This window comes from Saccopteryx bilineata, chromosome 5 (assembly GCF_036850765.1).
Source record: "Saccopteryx bilineata isolate mSacBil1 chromosome 5, mSacBil1_pri_phased_curated, whole genome shotgun sequence".
Lineage (NCBI taxonomy): Eukaryota > Metazoa > Chordata > Mammalia > Chiroptera > Emballonuridae > Saccopteryx > Saccopteryx bilineata.
The window spans coordinates 218,446,059-218,460,212 of NC_089494.1; the positions used below are offsets into that span (position 1 = coordinate 218,446,059).

Sequence of the window (14,154 nt, forward strand, 5' to 3'; positions counted from 1 at the left end):
CTAGTGTACTTTTAAAATTTAAGTCATTTATTTCATAAAACTGCACCTATTATAATTTTTATGTCATTCTAGTATATTATCTCCTAATTTTCCTTTTTTTTCCCTACTTACCTACCCACCTTTTCTTTATTTTCTTTGAGAGGTTTTATATCAGGTTTTCAGGTATTTTTTCATTCTAAGCCATGACATTACTTTGAAAATTACATCTAAATGATAACTATACAAATATGCTAATCTTAAAATGACTTGTTTCTCTGAAACTTTTACTTTTCTGCTGTTTTACCTCCTTACCCTTTTATTTAAACTGTGAGGTTTCTCATAGTTATAATTTACTATTATTATAAAAGCTGAGCAAAGCACATGGCCATTTACTATTCTAAACACTTTATTGTAACTTCAGAACTCTTAGTTTCTGAAACTTACTGAGATTATGTACATTTTCTAAAATATCACCCTTCTTCTGAGGTGTCACCTAGTTTAAAACTGTAGTTTGTACTTTACCTTAACTGCTCTCCCTCCCTCCCTCCCTCCCTCCCTCCCTTCTTTCCTTCCCTCCTTCCTTCCTTCCTTCCTTCCTTCCTTCCTTCCTTCCTTCCTTCCTTCCTTCCTTCCTTCCTTCCTTCCTTCCTTCCTTCCTTCCTTCCTCTCTCCTTTTTCTCTCTCCTTTCTATTTCCCTTTCTTTCTTTCTTTCTCTCTCTCTCTCTCTCTCTCTCTCTCTTTCTTTCTTTCAGGCAAAGTGAAAGGGAACATCGAGCTACATCAAGCTGCTCATGTACCCTGATAGGGGAATCAAACTGGCAACCTCCATGCTCTGCAACAATGTTCCAACCAACTGAGCTATCCAGCTAGGGATCTATCTATCATCTATCTCTCTATCTATCTCTCTATCTATCTATCTATCTATCTATCATCTATCTATCATCTATTTATCTATCATCTAACTATCATCATTTACCTATTATCTATCTATCTATCTATCTATCTATCTATCTATCTATCTATCTATCATCTATCTGTCATCTATCTAGAGAAAGAGAGAAATGAAGAGAGAGAGGAGGAGGAAGGGAAGCATTCATTTGTTGTTCCACTTAGCCATGCACTCACTGGTTGCTTTTCATGTGTGCCCTGTCCAGTTATTGAACCCACAACCTTGTGATTTGGGAACAACAGTCTTAACTGGCTGAGCTAAGCAGTCAGGAACACTTCTTTGTTCTTTTATCAAAAAATTCCCAACTTAAAAATCACTATGATAATATCATCATTCCTTCAACTATCTAAAAGTTAGGATTCTCCTCAAAACAGATTTATTTGTTAGCATGCCAACATCTTTCTAAGATCACTGACATTTCTTATTTTTTTTATCCACTAAGGCAGTGGAACATTTTTGGTCAATTGTAGCTTGAATTGTCAATTGCATTTGACATATATACTACTTTTCTCTTTGTTTGACTCCTATTTGATTGTAACTAATTGCCTACTTGATTTTATACTTTCTTTATCTTTTCTGTCCTCTCATTCTCAAACCATTAAGAGAATTTCTCAGGCCCTGGCCGGTTGGCTCAGTGGTAGAGCGTTGGCCTGGCGTGCGGGAGTCCCAGGTTCGATTCCCGGCCAGAGCACACAGGAGAAGTGCCCATCTGCTTCTCCACCCCTCCCCCTCTCCTTCCTCTCTGTCTCTCTCTTCCCCTCCCACAGCAAGGCTCCATTGGAGCAAAGATGGCCCGGGCGCTGGGGATGGCTCCTTGGCCTCTGCCCCAGGCGCTAGAGTGGCTCTGGCTGCAACAGAGCAATGCCCCGCAGGGGCAGAGCATCGCCCCCTGGTGGGCGAGCCAGGTGGATCCCGGTCGGGCGCATGCGGGAGTCTATCTCTCCCTGTTTCCAGCTTCAGAAAAATACAAAAAAAAAAAAAAAAAAAAGAGAGAGAGAGAGAATTTCTCATGATGCCTCTTAAATATTATTTCTCTATTTTCAACATTCTTCTCTTTTAATTCTACATTTTTCTTTTTTTGAGTACTTTCAATGAATTCCATGGTTTAGGAAACATCATTAAGGAATGCATGAAATAAAACCTGTCCCTTTCTAAAACTTTTAAATGTATATTCAATAGCCAATGTATCATCTCAATATCTTAAATAATTTTCAGATATCTCTGCAGGGGTTCAATAGAATTTGACAGAGAAAGCTGTGGTAATATATTCATTCTGAAAACATTCAAGGTTTTTTCTCCAAATTCTAAGCATTGGTTAAAACTGAAATGAAGTAATCCTTGGGACAATAAATAGAAAAATGTGCTTTATACAAAATTACCTTGCAGTGTAGAAATGCCATTATAGTGCCCTATGTTTCATGTGGAAGATTTTCAATTTCTAAATTATTTATCTGGTTTCCCTAACAACTGTTTTTGGATATAACAGTCCTAAAAATAGTGTAATAATGAGAAACCATATTTACCCTAGGTATTTTGTTTATATTTGAAGATATTAGGTTTCAGGAATGGTAAATATAAACTTGCCCAATCCCAGAACAAATGAAATATCTCCATTATAGGAATAACTATTTGTATATGTGTATATATACACGTGGTTGTGTAGGTTTCTGTACACATAGTAATATTATATATTTTTAATTATTAGATTGTATATTACAATGTAATTTTTGGAGTGGATTTCTATTAAGTAAATGAGTACTACTGAAAAAAATTACCAATTCTATGCCAATGGTATATCTAAAATCTCACAACCACAGTTTAAATATTTAAAATTTTAAATCTAGATACTTATAATAGTCTTCTGTTCAATACATTTTCTCATATATTGACCCACTCTACTATCTTACCCTTACTACCCTACTATATCCAGCACCAATGTTGTTATACTCGTGTGTGTGTATGTGTGTGTGCCTGTGTGTGCGTGTGTGTGTGTGTGTGTGTGTGTTTACCTTGTTGGGAGCAACAAAAGAAAATAACTCTTTAATAGATCATTGATATAAGGAGATCCTGCCAATGACAACAGACTATGAGTGCTGTAAGTACATTAGGGGAGTATTAGAAAGCATGGAGAGGTAGCCAGGTTTAATTAGTAGTTCTTCAAAGCAAAATTGGAAGAGTTGTCATGGTGATGTTTGTTGTCCAGGAGACTTGGACAGCTAATGAGGTCTAATGGAAATGAAAATGTAGGCATGATGGATCCATCCTGGTAGTTCCCTACAAGTACGGTGGGCAATTAAGTGAATAAACTGACTATAAATGTAAACCAGTGAGGATAAAGAAATAGGTGTGTTGTGCTCTGTATGCTCTTCTTGTCCCACATTTTTCTTGTTTTGTGTCTCGTATTTTACAAAATATATTTGTGAAATTGGCTTGTTATTTTATGCTCCTTGCTTTCATACTTTTTTATTTTATAATTTTGAATATATGTTCATACAGCTGTAAAATTTTCCATTTTTAGAAACATGTCTGTTTTCCTATGGAAGCCTTGCTCGGAGATTGCTGATTATACAGTGTGATAGCACTTTGTCTTTCTTTTTTGAGTGCTTTGTAACAGTAAACTCTAGCAGATACATTTTCTTTCCAAAGACAGCAAAATTACATGTTTGTTGATGCTGGTTTGAGTGTTAAAATTGTTTGTTGTTGTTAAGTATGGAATGAGAAACCATTCTCTTACTTTTCTGATACATAAACACTATCATACATGTCATATCTTACTGGCTTTCTTGATTCCATTTTAGCTTGATTACTTAATTATCTAGGTGGCTCTTTTAAGACAGTAAAAAAATGGTTTACAGAGAACTAAGTGGTTCATTCAGTTCCAATGAAGAAATGTAATAATTGAATCATTTCTAACAAATAAAACTGATTCAACAATATTAAATCAGCAGCCAGTATTTTAGTACATCAAGACAGAGTTTTGTATAATAATAGTTTGTTTATTTCTTATGAAAAAGGAAACAGAATTCATGTGCCTACACTTTTTTTCAGACACTTAGGCTTTTAATGTTTGGAAAATGTATAACAGTACTGTACTAATTAATAAAGCAATACAACCAAAATAATAATAGTCTCTTGCAATGCACACATTCTGTCATGCTATCATGTATTTTATTTATCATTCTATTCATTGTTTAACACTTCATGTCCCTTAATTTTGTTGTTTTTTTTTTTTTATTTTTTTTTATTTTTATTTTTATTTTTTAATTTTGTTTTATACACATGAGAATTTCCAGTTGGAGCAACCTTTTACCTGATAGAAAAGGAGAAAGTTGTATACTTCTGTGAGTGCCAGAACAAAGAAAATAAATGGAAGAAACTAAAAGAAGTTTGACTTCATAGAAGCATGACATTTATTAATAAAACTGTTTATTTAAAAATAATTTAATCAAAATCTATGATTGATCACTATTTCTCCACTCTTCCTAAAAACACAAGATATTTAAAATACTTTAAATACAAATACCTATTATTTTGTACATTACTGTCCAGTTTCTTATGTTTATATATCAATATAAATTATCATTATCTTTATTATTTTATATAATTAAGTATATGTATATTCTATCATTTTATTCTGAATTCTCTACATATATGCAAGTATCTTTGATCAATATCATTTAGTTTATATCACCTGCTAGCCCTGGAATCAATTTGTTTTTCTCAAAGTTGATTCATTAGATTTTCATCTACTAAGAAACGGTCTGCTGGGTAAGATTTGGTAGTTGGACTAATAATGTCATTATTTTACATTTTCTTTAAAAAACATTCTATTTCACTTTTTTCTCCTACAAGAAGTTCTGAAATCTTAAGGGATTGAAGTAAGCCATGTAGAAACTTGTAGAGCTTTGTTTTTCTTTCTCCCATTAAACTCTTGAACAGAGCCAAATCTGCATAGCATATTTCTCAGAACAATATTTTTTCTATTTAAATTTCATCCCAGCTCATGATACCAGCCACAGAAAGCACAGAATGTAAACAATAAAAATTGGTCACCACAACAGTGTGACAGGGGAGTGAGGTGCAGGAAAATATAAGGGAGATTAATGGTTATAGACAGACTTAACTTGGTAGTGGCAAACACACAATACAGTGTTCAGAGATGTGTTGTAGAATTGTGCACCTGAAACTTATATAATATTGTTAACCAGGATTATCTCAATAAATTTAATTTAAAAAATTTGCCACCATTTTCTTTCTCCATGGATCACTATAAATATTTCATTACATGAATTAAATAGTGTCTTTTAATTCCTTTTTACCAATTATAGATGACATACAATATTATATTAGTTTCAAATGTATAATATAGTGATTAAACTATGTTATAAACAAATCATATAACTTAAGGCTTGATCACCCAGAGAAGACTAATACCTATCTGAAACTTATTACAGTATTACTGACTATATTTCAAGTATGGTATTTTATTTCCCCTTGACTATAACTGACACTTAATTCTCCTTAGAATTTCTTCTTCTTGGTAGTACTGGTGATATCAAGAAAGAGTAGGGGTTAAGAGACAAGTTTTAGAGTCTTAAGTAAAGAATTCAAGGTTCTAGGTCAGTAGTTCTCAAAGTGTGCGCCATAGTGATGTAATTTCCAGGTGCGCCCTATGGTATTCCAGAGAAATATGTGCCTGTTTGGGACCAAAAAACCAACAGGGTTTTTGGAGTTTAGATTTTTGGGGAACAGAGGTGTGTGGAATTAGCTGTAAGCTGACAGTCTGTCCAACCCCCACCTCACTTGCCTAATTAGGTTGCAAAAGCCTGTTAAGCTGTGGCGCTGGATTGTTTACACTACCACCCATGTGCCCCAGAAGGACTGGAGGCAAGTTTCTTCTATCCTTTGTTTGGTATAAAGTTAAGAAGATATGTATGGTGGGGGTTTTGGATTGATGACTAAACATAAGGAATTATCTCTTGAAGTCTTTTGGATTTCTACAAAAGAAGAATATGTGGCAATATCTACAAAAGCTTTGAACATTTTACTACAATTTTCAACATCCTATTTATGTGAATTAGGATTTTCTACCCTCAACACAATTAAGAGTAAAAAGAGAAGAATTCTTCAATGTTTTGATGAGGAAATGAGAGTTTGCCTTTCAAATATATGCCCAAACATTGAAGAAATTGCTAGGACACATCAGGCTCATGTTTCTCATAAACACAAGAATGAAAAAACTTAACACATTTGCGCTGGGACTTGCTGAATTTACTAAATCTTACTAAGAAAGTATCTATATAAATAAAATGATAACGTTTTTGTCATTTAATTTTTTAACCTCTTTTTTATGAATTCTAAAAGTATAACTCAAAAAGTGTAACATAAAAATGTATTTTAGCCCTGGCCGTTTGGCTCAGTGGTAGAGCGTTGGCCTGGCGTGCAGAAGTCCCGGGTTTGATTCCTGGCCAGGGCACACAGGAGAAGCGCCCATTTGCTTCTCCACCCCTCCCCCTCTCCTTCCTCTGTCTCTCTCTTCCCCTCCCACAGCTGAGGCCCCATTGGAGCAAAGATGGCCCGGGCGCTGGGGATGGCTCCTTGGCCTCTGCCCCAGGTGCTAGAGTGGCTCTGGTCGCGGCAGAGCGACACCCCGGAGGGGCAGAGCATCGCCCCTGGTGGGTGTGCCGGGTGGATCCCGGTCTGGCGCATGCGGGAGTCTGTCTGACTGTCTCTCCCCGTTTCCAGCTTCAGAAAAATACAAAAAAAAATGTATTTTAATGTCAGAATAAATTTAATTTTGTCATATTTATTTAGTTTAATTACCATAAAAGCACGCTTGAACTTTTTTTTCTTTAATATTCGATTTTTATAACATATTTCTCAGAAATTTGTATATAGTGCACCTACAATTATTTGTAGGATGTTAAATGCGTCCTGACTTCAAAAGGTTTGAAAACCACTGTTCTAGGTTATCAAGGATAATAATTATTTCTAAAAATTTCTCCATTTTTTTCTTTTGTATGTTTTATTTTTCAGCAATAATATGACACACAGGTTTTGGTTAAGTATTTTAAAATTTTTCTTAAGAGTTTATTCCTTTTAGTGAGGAAAAAGAACGATGGGCATAGATAGGTAGAGAGAGAGAGAGAAAGAGAAGGTGGGGAGGAGCAGGAAGCATCAATTCCCATATGTGCCTCAACCATGCAAGCCCACGGTTTCAAACAGGTGACCTCAGTGTGTTCTAGGTTGACACTTTATCCACTGCACTACCACAGGTAAGGCCTTGGTTAAGAATTTATTACTATTTGTAATCAAGGGTTATCAGTAATAATTATTATATTATAAATTATGTATTGATATTATACAAAATAACTTAATATTTGTATGCTTTAGTCTGTATGTTTTGGTTACTAAATGGCTTTATATTTTCATCTGAGCAAAGAAATAATGCATGGAACCAGTAAGTCAAGAATAAAATATTTCACTTGTTTAATGCTGCCTTTAATTACTTTTATAATTAAATCTCTAAAAACACAAGGGGTGTATTTAAGTTAAAATTTATACTGTTGACCAATATCTTATTAAAAAAATCTGATCATAAACAAAATGATAGCAAGTAACATGTTCTTAAGTTAAAAATAAAAACAGACAGGCATCTACTATATGCACTCGAGTGAATGATGCTTATAACATTTAGGATTATTTAAATCTAATATAATTTATATGTCTTTTTCCTTAATCACTTAAAATTTAAAAAATATCTTTTTGAAGAAATAAAATATTTAAACAATTCATATATTTTTTCTTACAGGATTTAATTAAATCACTGATACCAATTTTTATGTATAAGTTCTTTAATAAATAATTTTCCAAAATTTAAAAATATATAATTTTAGAACCATGAAGTTCAAACATTTTTACTATAATTCAGAATAAAAAATGCATATTAGTCCTATTAAAGACACAATATTCAAACTATTGAAATAAAAGTTAATAAAATAATAATAATACTGTCTATCCAGAATTTGATCCAATATCCTTTGCTGGGACAATTTATTTCTATTCTTTATTTTATATTTTATCTCATTAGACTGTATTCCATGTTATTCCTTTTATTTCCTTTCTACAATGCTGAGAACCACACACTGATTCCATTTTTTAACTTACTAATAGATCACAACCAACAGTTTGAAAAATGCCACCTTATTAAAATAAGTACATTTGAATTATATGAAAACATTACGTATTTAGAACATTATTTGCCCTGGCCAGTTGGCTCAGCAGTAGAGTGTCAACCCAGCCTGTAGATGTCCCAGTTCAATTCCCAGTCAGGACACACAGGATCTGCTTCCCCACCATCTGCTTCCCCACCCCTCCACCTCTCTCGTCTCCTTCTCTATATCTTTCTTTTCCTTTTGCAGCCATGGCTCAGTTTGAACAAGTTAGCAGTGGTTGTTGAGGATGGCTCCATTTCCTTGCCTCAGGCACTAAAATAGCTCAGTTGCCGAGCAATGAAACAATGGCCCCAGATAGGCAGAACATTGCCCTATAGGGGGATTGTCTGATGGATCTTAGTTTGGGGCACATGTTGGAGTATTTCTCTCTGTCTTTTGATTGTCACTTAAGGAAAAAAATAAAATAAAATAATCATATAGTGATATGAACACTTCCACTTATAAAGAAAAAAAAATACAACAGCTCCAGAGCATGGCTAAAATATAGTAAAAGTTATACAAATAACGTTAGTTCAGCAACTTAAATAATTGAAGATACTAGCCAATGCATATTTTTACTACACAATTATAATTAAACTGTGAGCCAGTTATTCAAGTTCAGTATACTTAACATTATAAACAACCTTCTAGACCATGCAAGCTAAAAAATCCTTTTGTAACCTACGTCCTTTTACCTTTATAACTGTCTTTTTTGTCTGCCATTCTTTTAGCCTACTTTACCTTACTACAACAAGTAAAGAACTTTTCAGAAAATGTATGTTTTGTTCTTTTAAAATATCTCAGGTAATAGAAGATAGTTAAAACTAATCTAAAGGTTTACACAGGCAGTTAATAACTTTCTTTCACTAGCATACGATGATCTAAGATCCAATATATATATAAATGTCAAGTTTTACTTCAAAAGTAGTTTTATAGTTTATCCATTTTGAAAGAGTTGGAAGAACAAGAATTTTCCTGAGGGTGTTCAGAGCTTCTAAGTTCTCTGACTCATCAGCATTGTGACTTCTGTCTGAATTCACTCATGTAGTTATAGACAAATATATTTCCTTAACAGTGGTCAGCAAACTGCAGCTTGCGAGGCACATGCAGCTCTTTGGCCTCTTGAGTGTGGCTCTTCCACGCTTAATTAGGAGTACTCTAAGTTAATAACAATGTACCTACATATATAGTTTAAGTTTAAAAAATTTGGCTCTCAAAAGAAATTTTGATCGTTGTACTGTTGATATTTGGCTCTGTTGACTAATGAGTTTGCCGACCACTGGGATGATAAAGTTAGTTTTGCATTGACATTTCCACCATTAAATGCATCATAAAGCATTATTGAAAGTAATGTCTAACATGATTATTAGAATGGTCAGAGTATGACTACTTATTTATACTAATCACAGCTGTTCAATGACTATTTGTCAAATACAAATGGATGCTCTTACGGTTTGTATTTTTTCCAATAACCCCAAATTGGAAACTTAATTAAAACTGTAGAAATCGCTCTTGCATTCATTTGCATCATATCTTCTCTGGAAGCAGATTTTCACTGTGAGTAATCATGTAGCTCTTTTTAAATATTTTTCCACAAATAATGGTATATACATTCCCATATGGGTATATAAATAACTCTTTTAGTAAGTTCAAAAACAAAAGAAAAATAATGTGACTTTATCTGCATATTTTCTAATATAAAAGAATCAAATGTCAGAATTAAATATTTATGCTTTCTTCATTTGCCATGTTATCACTAAATTTTGTTTATATATAATCCTAAATAGCTTTTAACTGGTGATTAGAATTTTTGACTTATGAGTTATTTTTTCATTAGAACTTGTAAGTATAAATTGTTTTTCTTACAGTAAATTTAGAAAGAATGGATGGCAATAGTCTAGTTATGTCTCATTATCATCACTCTTACTGACACTTAAAAAAATGTTTTGAAGACAAAGTAATTGTGGAATATTTCTTTGACAATACTTTTTTTTAATTTATTATGTACCATAGTTCTTTGCTTAAAATTAGACCTCATAAGCAAAAATAAAATTTTCAATAGAGACTTTAAACTAACATAGGATTTATTTTAAGAGAATATTACTATATGCTGGTAATTCTAAACCAATATTTTTATTAGGCAGTATATAGTGAAGATGCTTTGATTTTTCTATCATGAAAGAATTCTTTAGTAATCTATTTATTCCTAATGGTAGTATAATTAGCAGATACTGAAGTGATATTTCTACCATGTTCAATATGCCCATAATATTAAAAGTCAATAATACACATTATTGTGATAGAGCACCTTAGTTTTAATAGAGAAAATAACCCACTTTCATATGCCAGTATTAAATACATATTACATGAGAACAAAGCCCTCCATTGTTAGATGAAGGTGCTTAAGTTTTTTTACTGAAAAATAACTTGCATAAAGTACATGTTATACATATCTATATATTGAATGCATCTCATTAACCAGTCCCAAGATCAAAAGGAAGAAAATTACCACCACTAAAGCTCCCATCATGCTTTCTTTTAGAACTATCACTGCTTCTTAGTGTCCTGCCCAGGGTAACTACAGTCTCCATTTCTGACACTGGATAACCATGTCATTCCCTTCCTAAGATTCAATCTGTCTTCCATTGAAAACATGTAGATTTATAAATGTGTTTGCTTTTGTGTTGACAATTAAATATTATTATTTGTCACTGAATAGGTCCTAAATGGTACCCTTCCCGAGTTGGACTGCAGCTAGAACATGGTAAGAAACAACCGTCATTTATCTATTTATTTAATGTGGAATCCCTTTTCTGTCACCAATAGCTAATTTAATCACTTAGTAAATGGCAAGCTCTATAGTAAATTCTATGACTATGTTATTGCATGTGATCTTTCCAACAAGCCAGTGCTCCATTTTTATGGATGAGGCATTTTAATTTCAAAGGGATAATTTTTGCCACTCACTATCAATGTGTATTGGAGGCAACATCTAACCAACATATTTCTGTCTTGAGCTCTTATTGATTTATTCCCTCTTTTTCTCCTTTCTCATATATGCTTGGGAATACAGGTTAGCTGTTTAATTTCTTTTTTCTGTTTTTGCTGTCCTAAAACAGGATAAGTGAGTTATGTGGGAACAGAAACAAATGAATTAGAAGGAGAATTATTATACTCATTATTAAGCCCCAAGTTTTAAACCCTATTCTCTATTCAGACAATTTATAAATAGGTACATTTAGAAATGAATCCTGCTAAGAATCATTGTTATTGACATTGGATCAACAGAACCCTGAAACTGAAATTGTTAAATAAAAGTTGTGGGCAGAAGGTAAATTTTGGAGAAATACTTAGTCAAAGGCCATAAAGGTAACAAGGGGTGTCTATTAAGAAATGTCAACCTCTAAATTTTTTCATACAGTGTGGGGAACAGCATTTACTTCCTGGTGCTTTTTAAATATCATATTCAGGCTATCACTTTTCAGCTAACCAAAGTCAGATGTGGACAAATGGTGATCTCCCTGTATCTCTCTAAGATGTTGCAGTTGCTCTCATTGTTATCTTAGACATTCTATCCTGCCTAAGATGTCTATGTTGAAAACAGGAATCCATGGCATTCTTAGAGTCACATTTTCTTGAAGGGCTCAAATTCTTCCAAGTTCAAATGTTCCAGACAGATTCCCATCTGGCTAGAGTTTAAAAGAGACGAATCACTGTCTTGTTTATTTTTATCTCTTCAGGGCCTGGCATGTGCCAGGCACATAAATGCCTTTCAACACATGGATTATGAAATAACATAAAATGAAAAAATGGTTTTGTTTTCTGACCTTGACTCATATAAAGAAGACTCTGAGAATGCCACAGACATCAATGTCAAATGTAATTTCAGTCTGAAGGACACTATGAGGGACTGGGGAATTTCTGTTAGATCAATCTTTTTGAAATATGATTTTTTACATTCCCCTCATTGATTTGCCTTGTTGGGCCCACCAGTGTGTGATCTGAATGGAATCGAGTCAGGTATCTTTGGATAGAAATATGATGATGTATTTTAAATTTTTTCAATTAGTGAGATAAGTAGACAATGATGTTCTCGGTTCTCTGTGGTCTCTTAGGTTTTGAAAGAATATTTTACACTTGTTCTCATGATGGAATCAGGAGTATAAACAAATATACAAGCACTCAAGAATTTCTGAGGTCCAGGTTTGGAACAAGCATCTGATCCCTTGCCCTGTCTCCTGGTTTGTTAAAGCAAATCACTGGGCTAACCTATAGTCAAGCGGTGAAGAAGTAGACACCAATTCTTACTGGGAGAAACTAAAAGTCATATTGTTAGTGGTGTGGATATGGAAATTGTGAAGAACTGTGGCCATCATTGCAATAAATATGTCATACAAACTGGCACCTAAAATATGTTCTCTCTTTCCACCTGGGTTAATTACCAAGAGTTCATAATATCCTGGAAGTAAACGGTTGAATTTCTGATTCTTAGAATTATTGGTTTTCTACAATAGAAAGGTGAGACATGGGTAGAGCTAGCCCTTCTGTTTGTTCATATTACTGATCCCACTGTCCACACTCTGTATACAACAGCCTTGATAAACCCCTAGGCTTAGAAGTATACACCTTAGAATCTGGCCAATTCTTGAGAGGAAATATTCAAGGAAGATGTATTACTTGCATTATTTTATGCAGAAAAACTCCAGAACCTTAAATGGCTGAAATATGATACAGGATGTAATGGCATGGCTCAAATTAGACATGTTCTCTTGGTTCTACATATTCCTCTCTCTTTAGAAAAAGACATGGGCATGGAAGGCCAAAGAGAGTAGTCTCTGATAACTGAATCTAAGAGTGCTATAATTAATGATATGTCTGAATTCTGTCAGTTTTTTTTTTATCCATATATCATATTGATGGGACCACATTTTAAAATGTAATACCAGCGCTTTGTCTCTTGAAGTTAGCAAGGGTGTAAGAAGCGTAGAAACTAATCCCTGCCTCTAATGCATCAATAGGTGCATGTTGGAAAGATGTTTTCAGCATCTTTCAAGTAGTACATTAGAATTTTTTGACCTTATTAACATTTCAAGCTATACATGATTGTCACACAACATCACTGACCATTTGGATATCAGTTTTTACTCTGATTCATGTTGTATTAACTTCTTATTGTTGTGCCACAATTTACCATAAATCAAGCAGCTTAAAATAACACTCATTTATTAGCTTGAAGACACAATGTGTCTGGATTCTCTGTTCTGTATTCTTTGCTGTATGTTTCTCTTACTATTTCGATATCCTAAGAGCTAGAAAGCTCTGTATCTGGTATCTGTTTCTATTGTTTTCTTTTTTAACTGAATACATAAATAATCTCAACAAATCTGATGAGATTAAATTTAAAACATTTTGAATACCTATAGACACATCTACCCAAATACCTATTTAATAGCTCCTACTAAATGTCTGATAGTTATCACACACAAGATACCCTAATTGAAATCTTAATTATCACCCATCAGTCTTGCTCCTTCCTCAGGCTTCTTCATGAGAAGATGGAATACACTCAGATCAAAGATCTAAGACCAGTCTTAATCTTACTGAATCTTCTCCTCTTCAGTTGAAGCTAGTCTATGTTCAAAATATATCAAGAACTGATGATTTTTAACATTTCCACCACTGCCACCTAATCCAAACAAATATCATTCACCTCTTGACAAATTCTAAGTTCTTTCCAAATTATCTTCTTGCTTTCTTTTCTCCCACTTTCTACACAGTATCCAAGTGGTCTTTTAAAAAGTAAACCCCTACTCTTCCCTGGCACTTTGCAATAACCATTTAAATAATTTTACCTAAACTAATTTATATTATAAAAAAATAATTTAGGGAAAAGATGAGAAGTATATTCACTGACACCCAAAATTATACTTTAAAAATACCTTGCATTATATTTGATTATGACATTATCTATTACATTTTTTGAGGACACGATAGGATGATAGCTGTTGTTA

At 33.5% G+C, this 14,154-nt stretch overlaps 1 protein-coding gene across 11 annotated transcripts in view; it reads left to right on the forward strand.

Annotated features, from left to right (window-relative positions):
* Positions 1-14,154, forward strand: part of TECRL (trans-2,3-enoyl-CoA reductase like) — a 92,799-nt gene that overhangs the window by 35,403 nt on the left and 43,242 nt on the right. For all 11 annotated transcript variants that reach the window (XM_066232849.1, XM_066232847.1, XM_066232846.1 and 8 more), the window contains exon 3: positions 10,863-10,907. In XM_066232849.1, the coding sequence (XP_066088946.1) occupies positions 10,863-10,907 (45 nt within the window). The remainder of the gene's footprint in view (positions 1-10,862; positions 10,908-14,154) is intronic.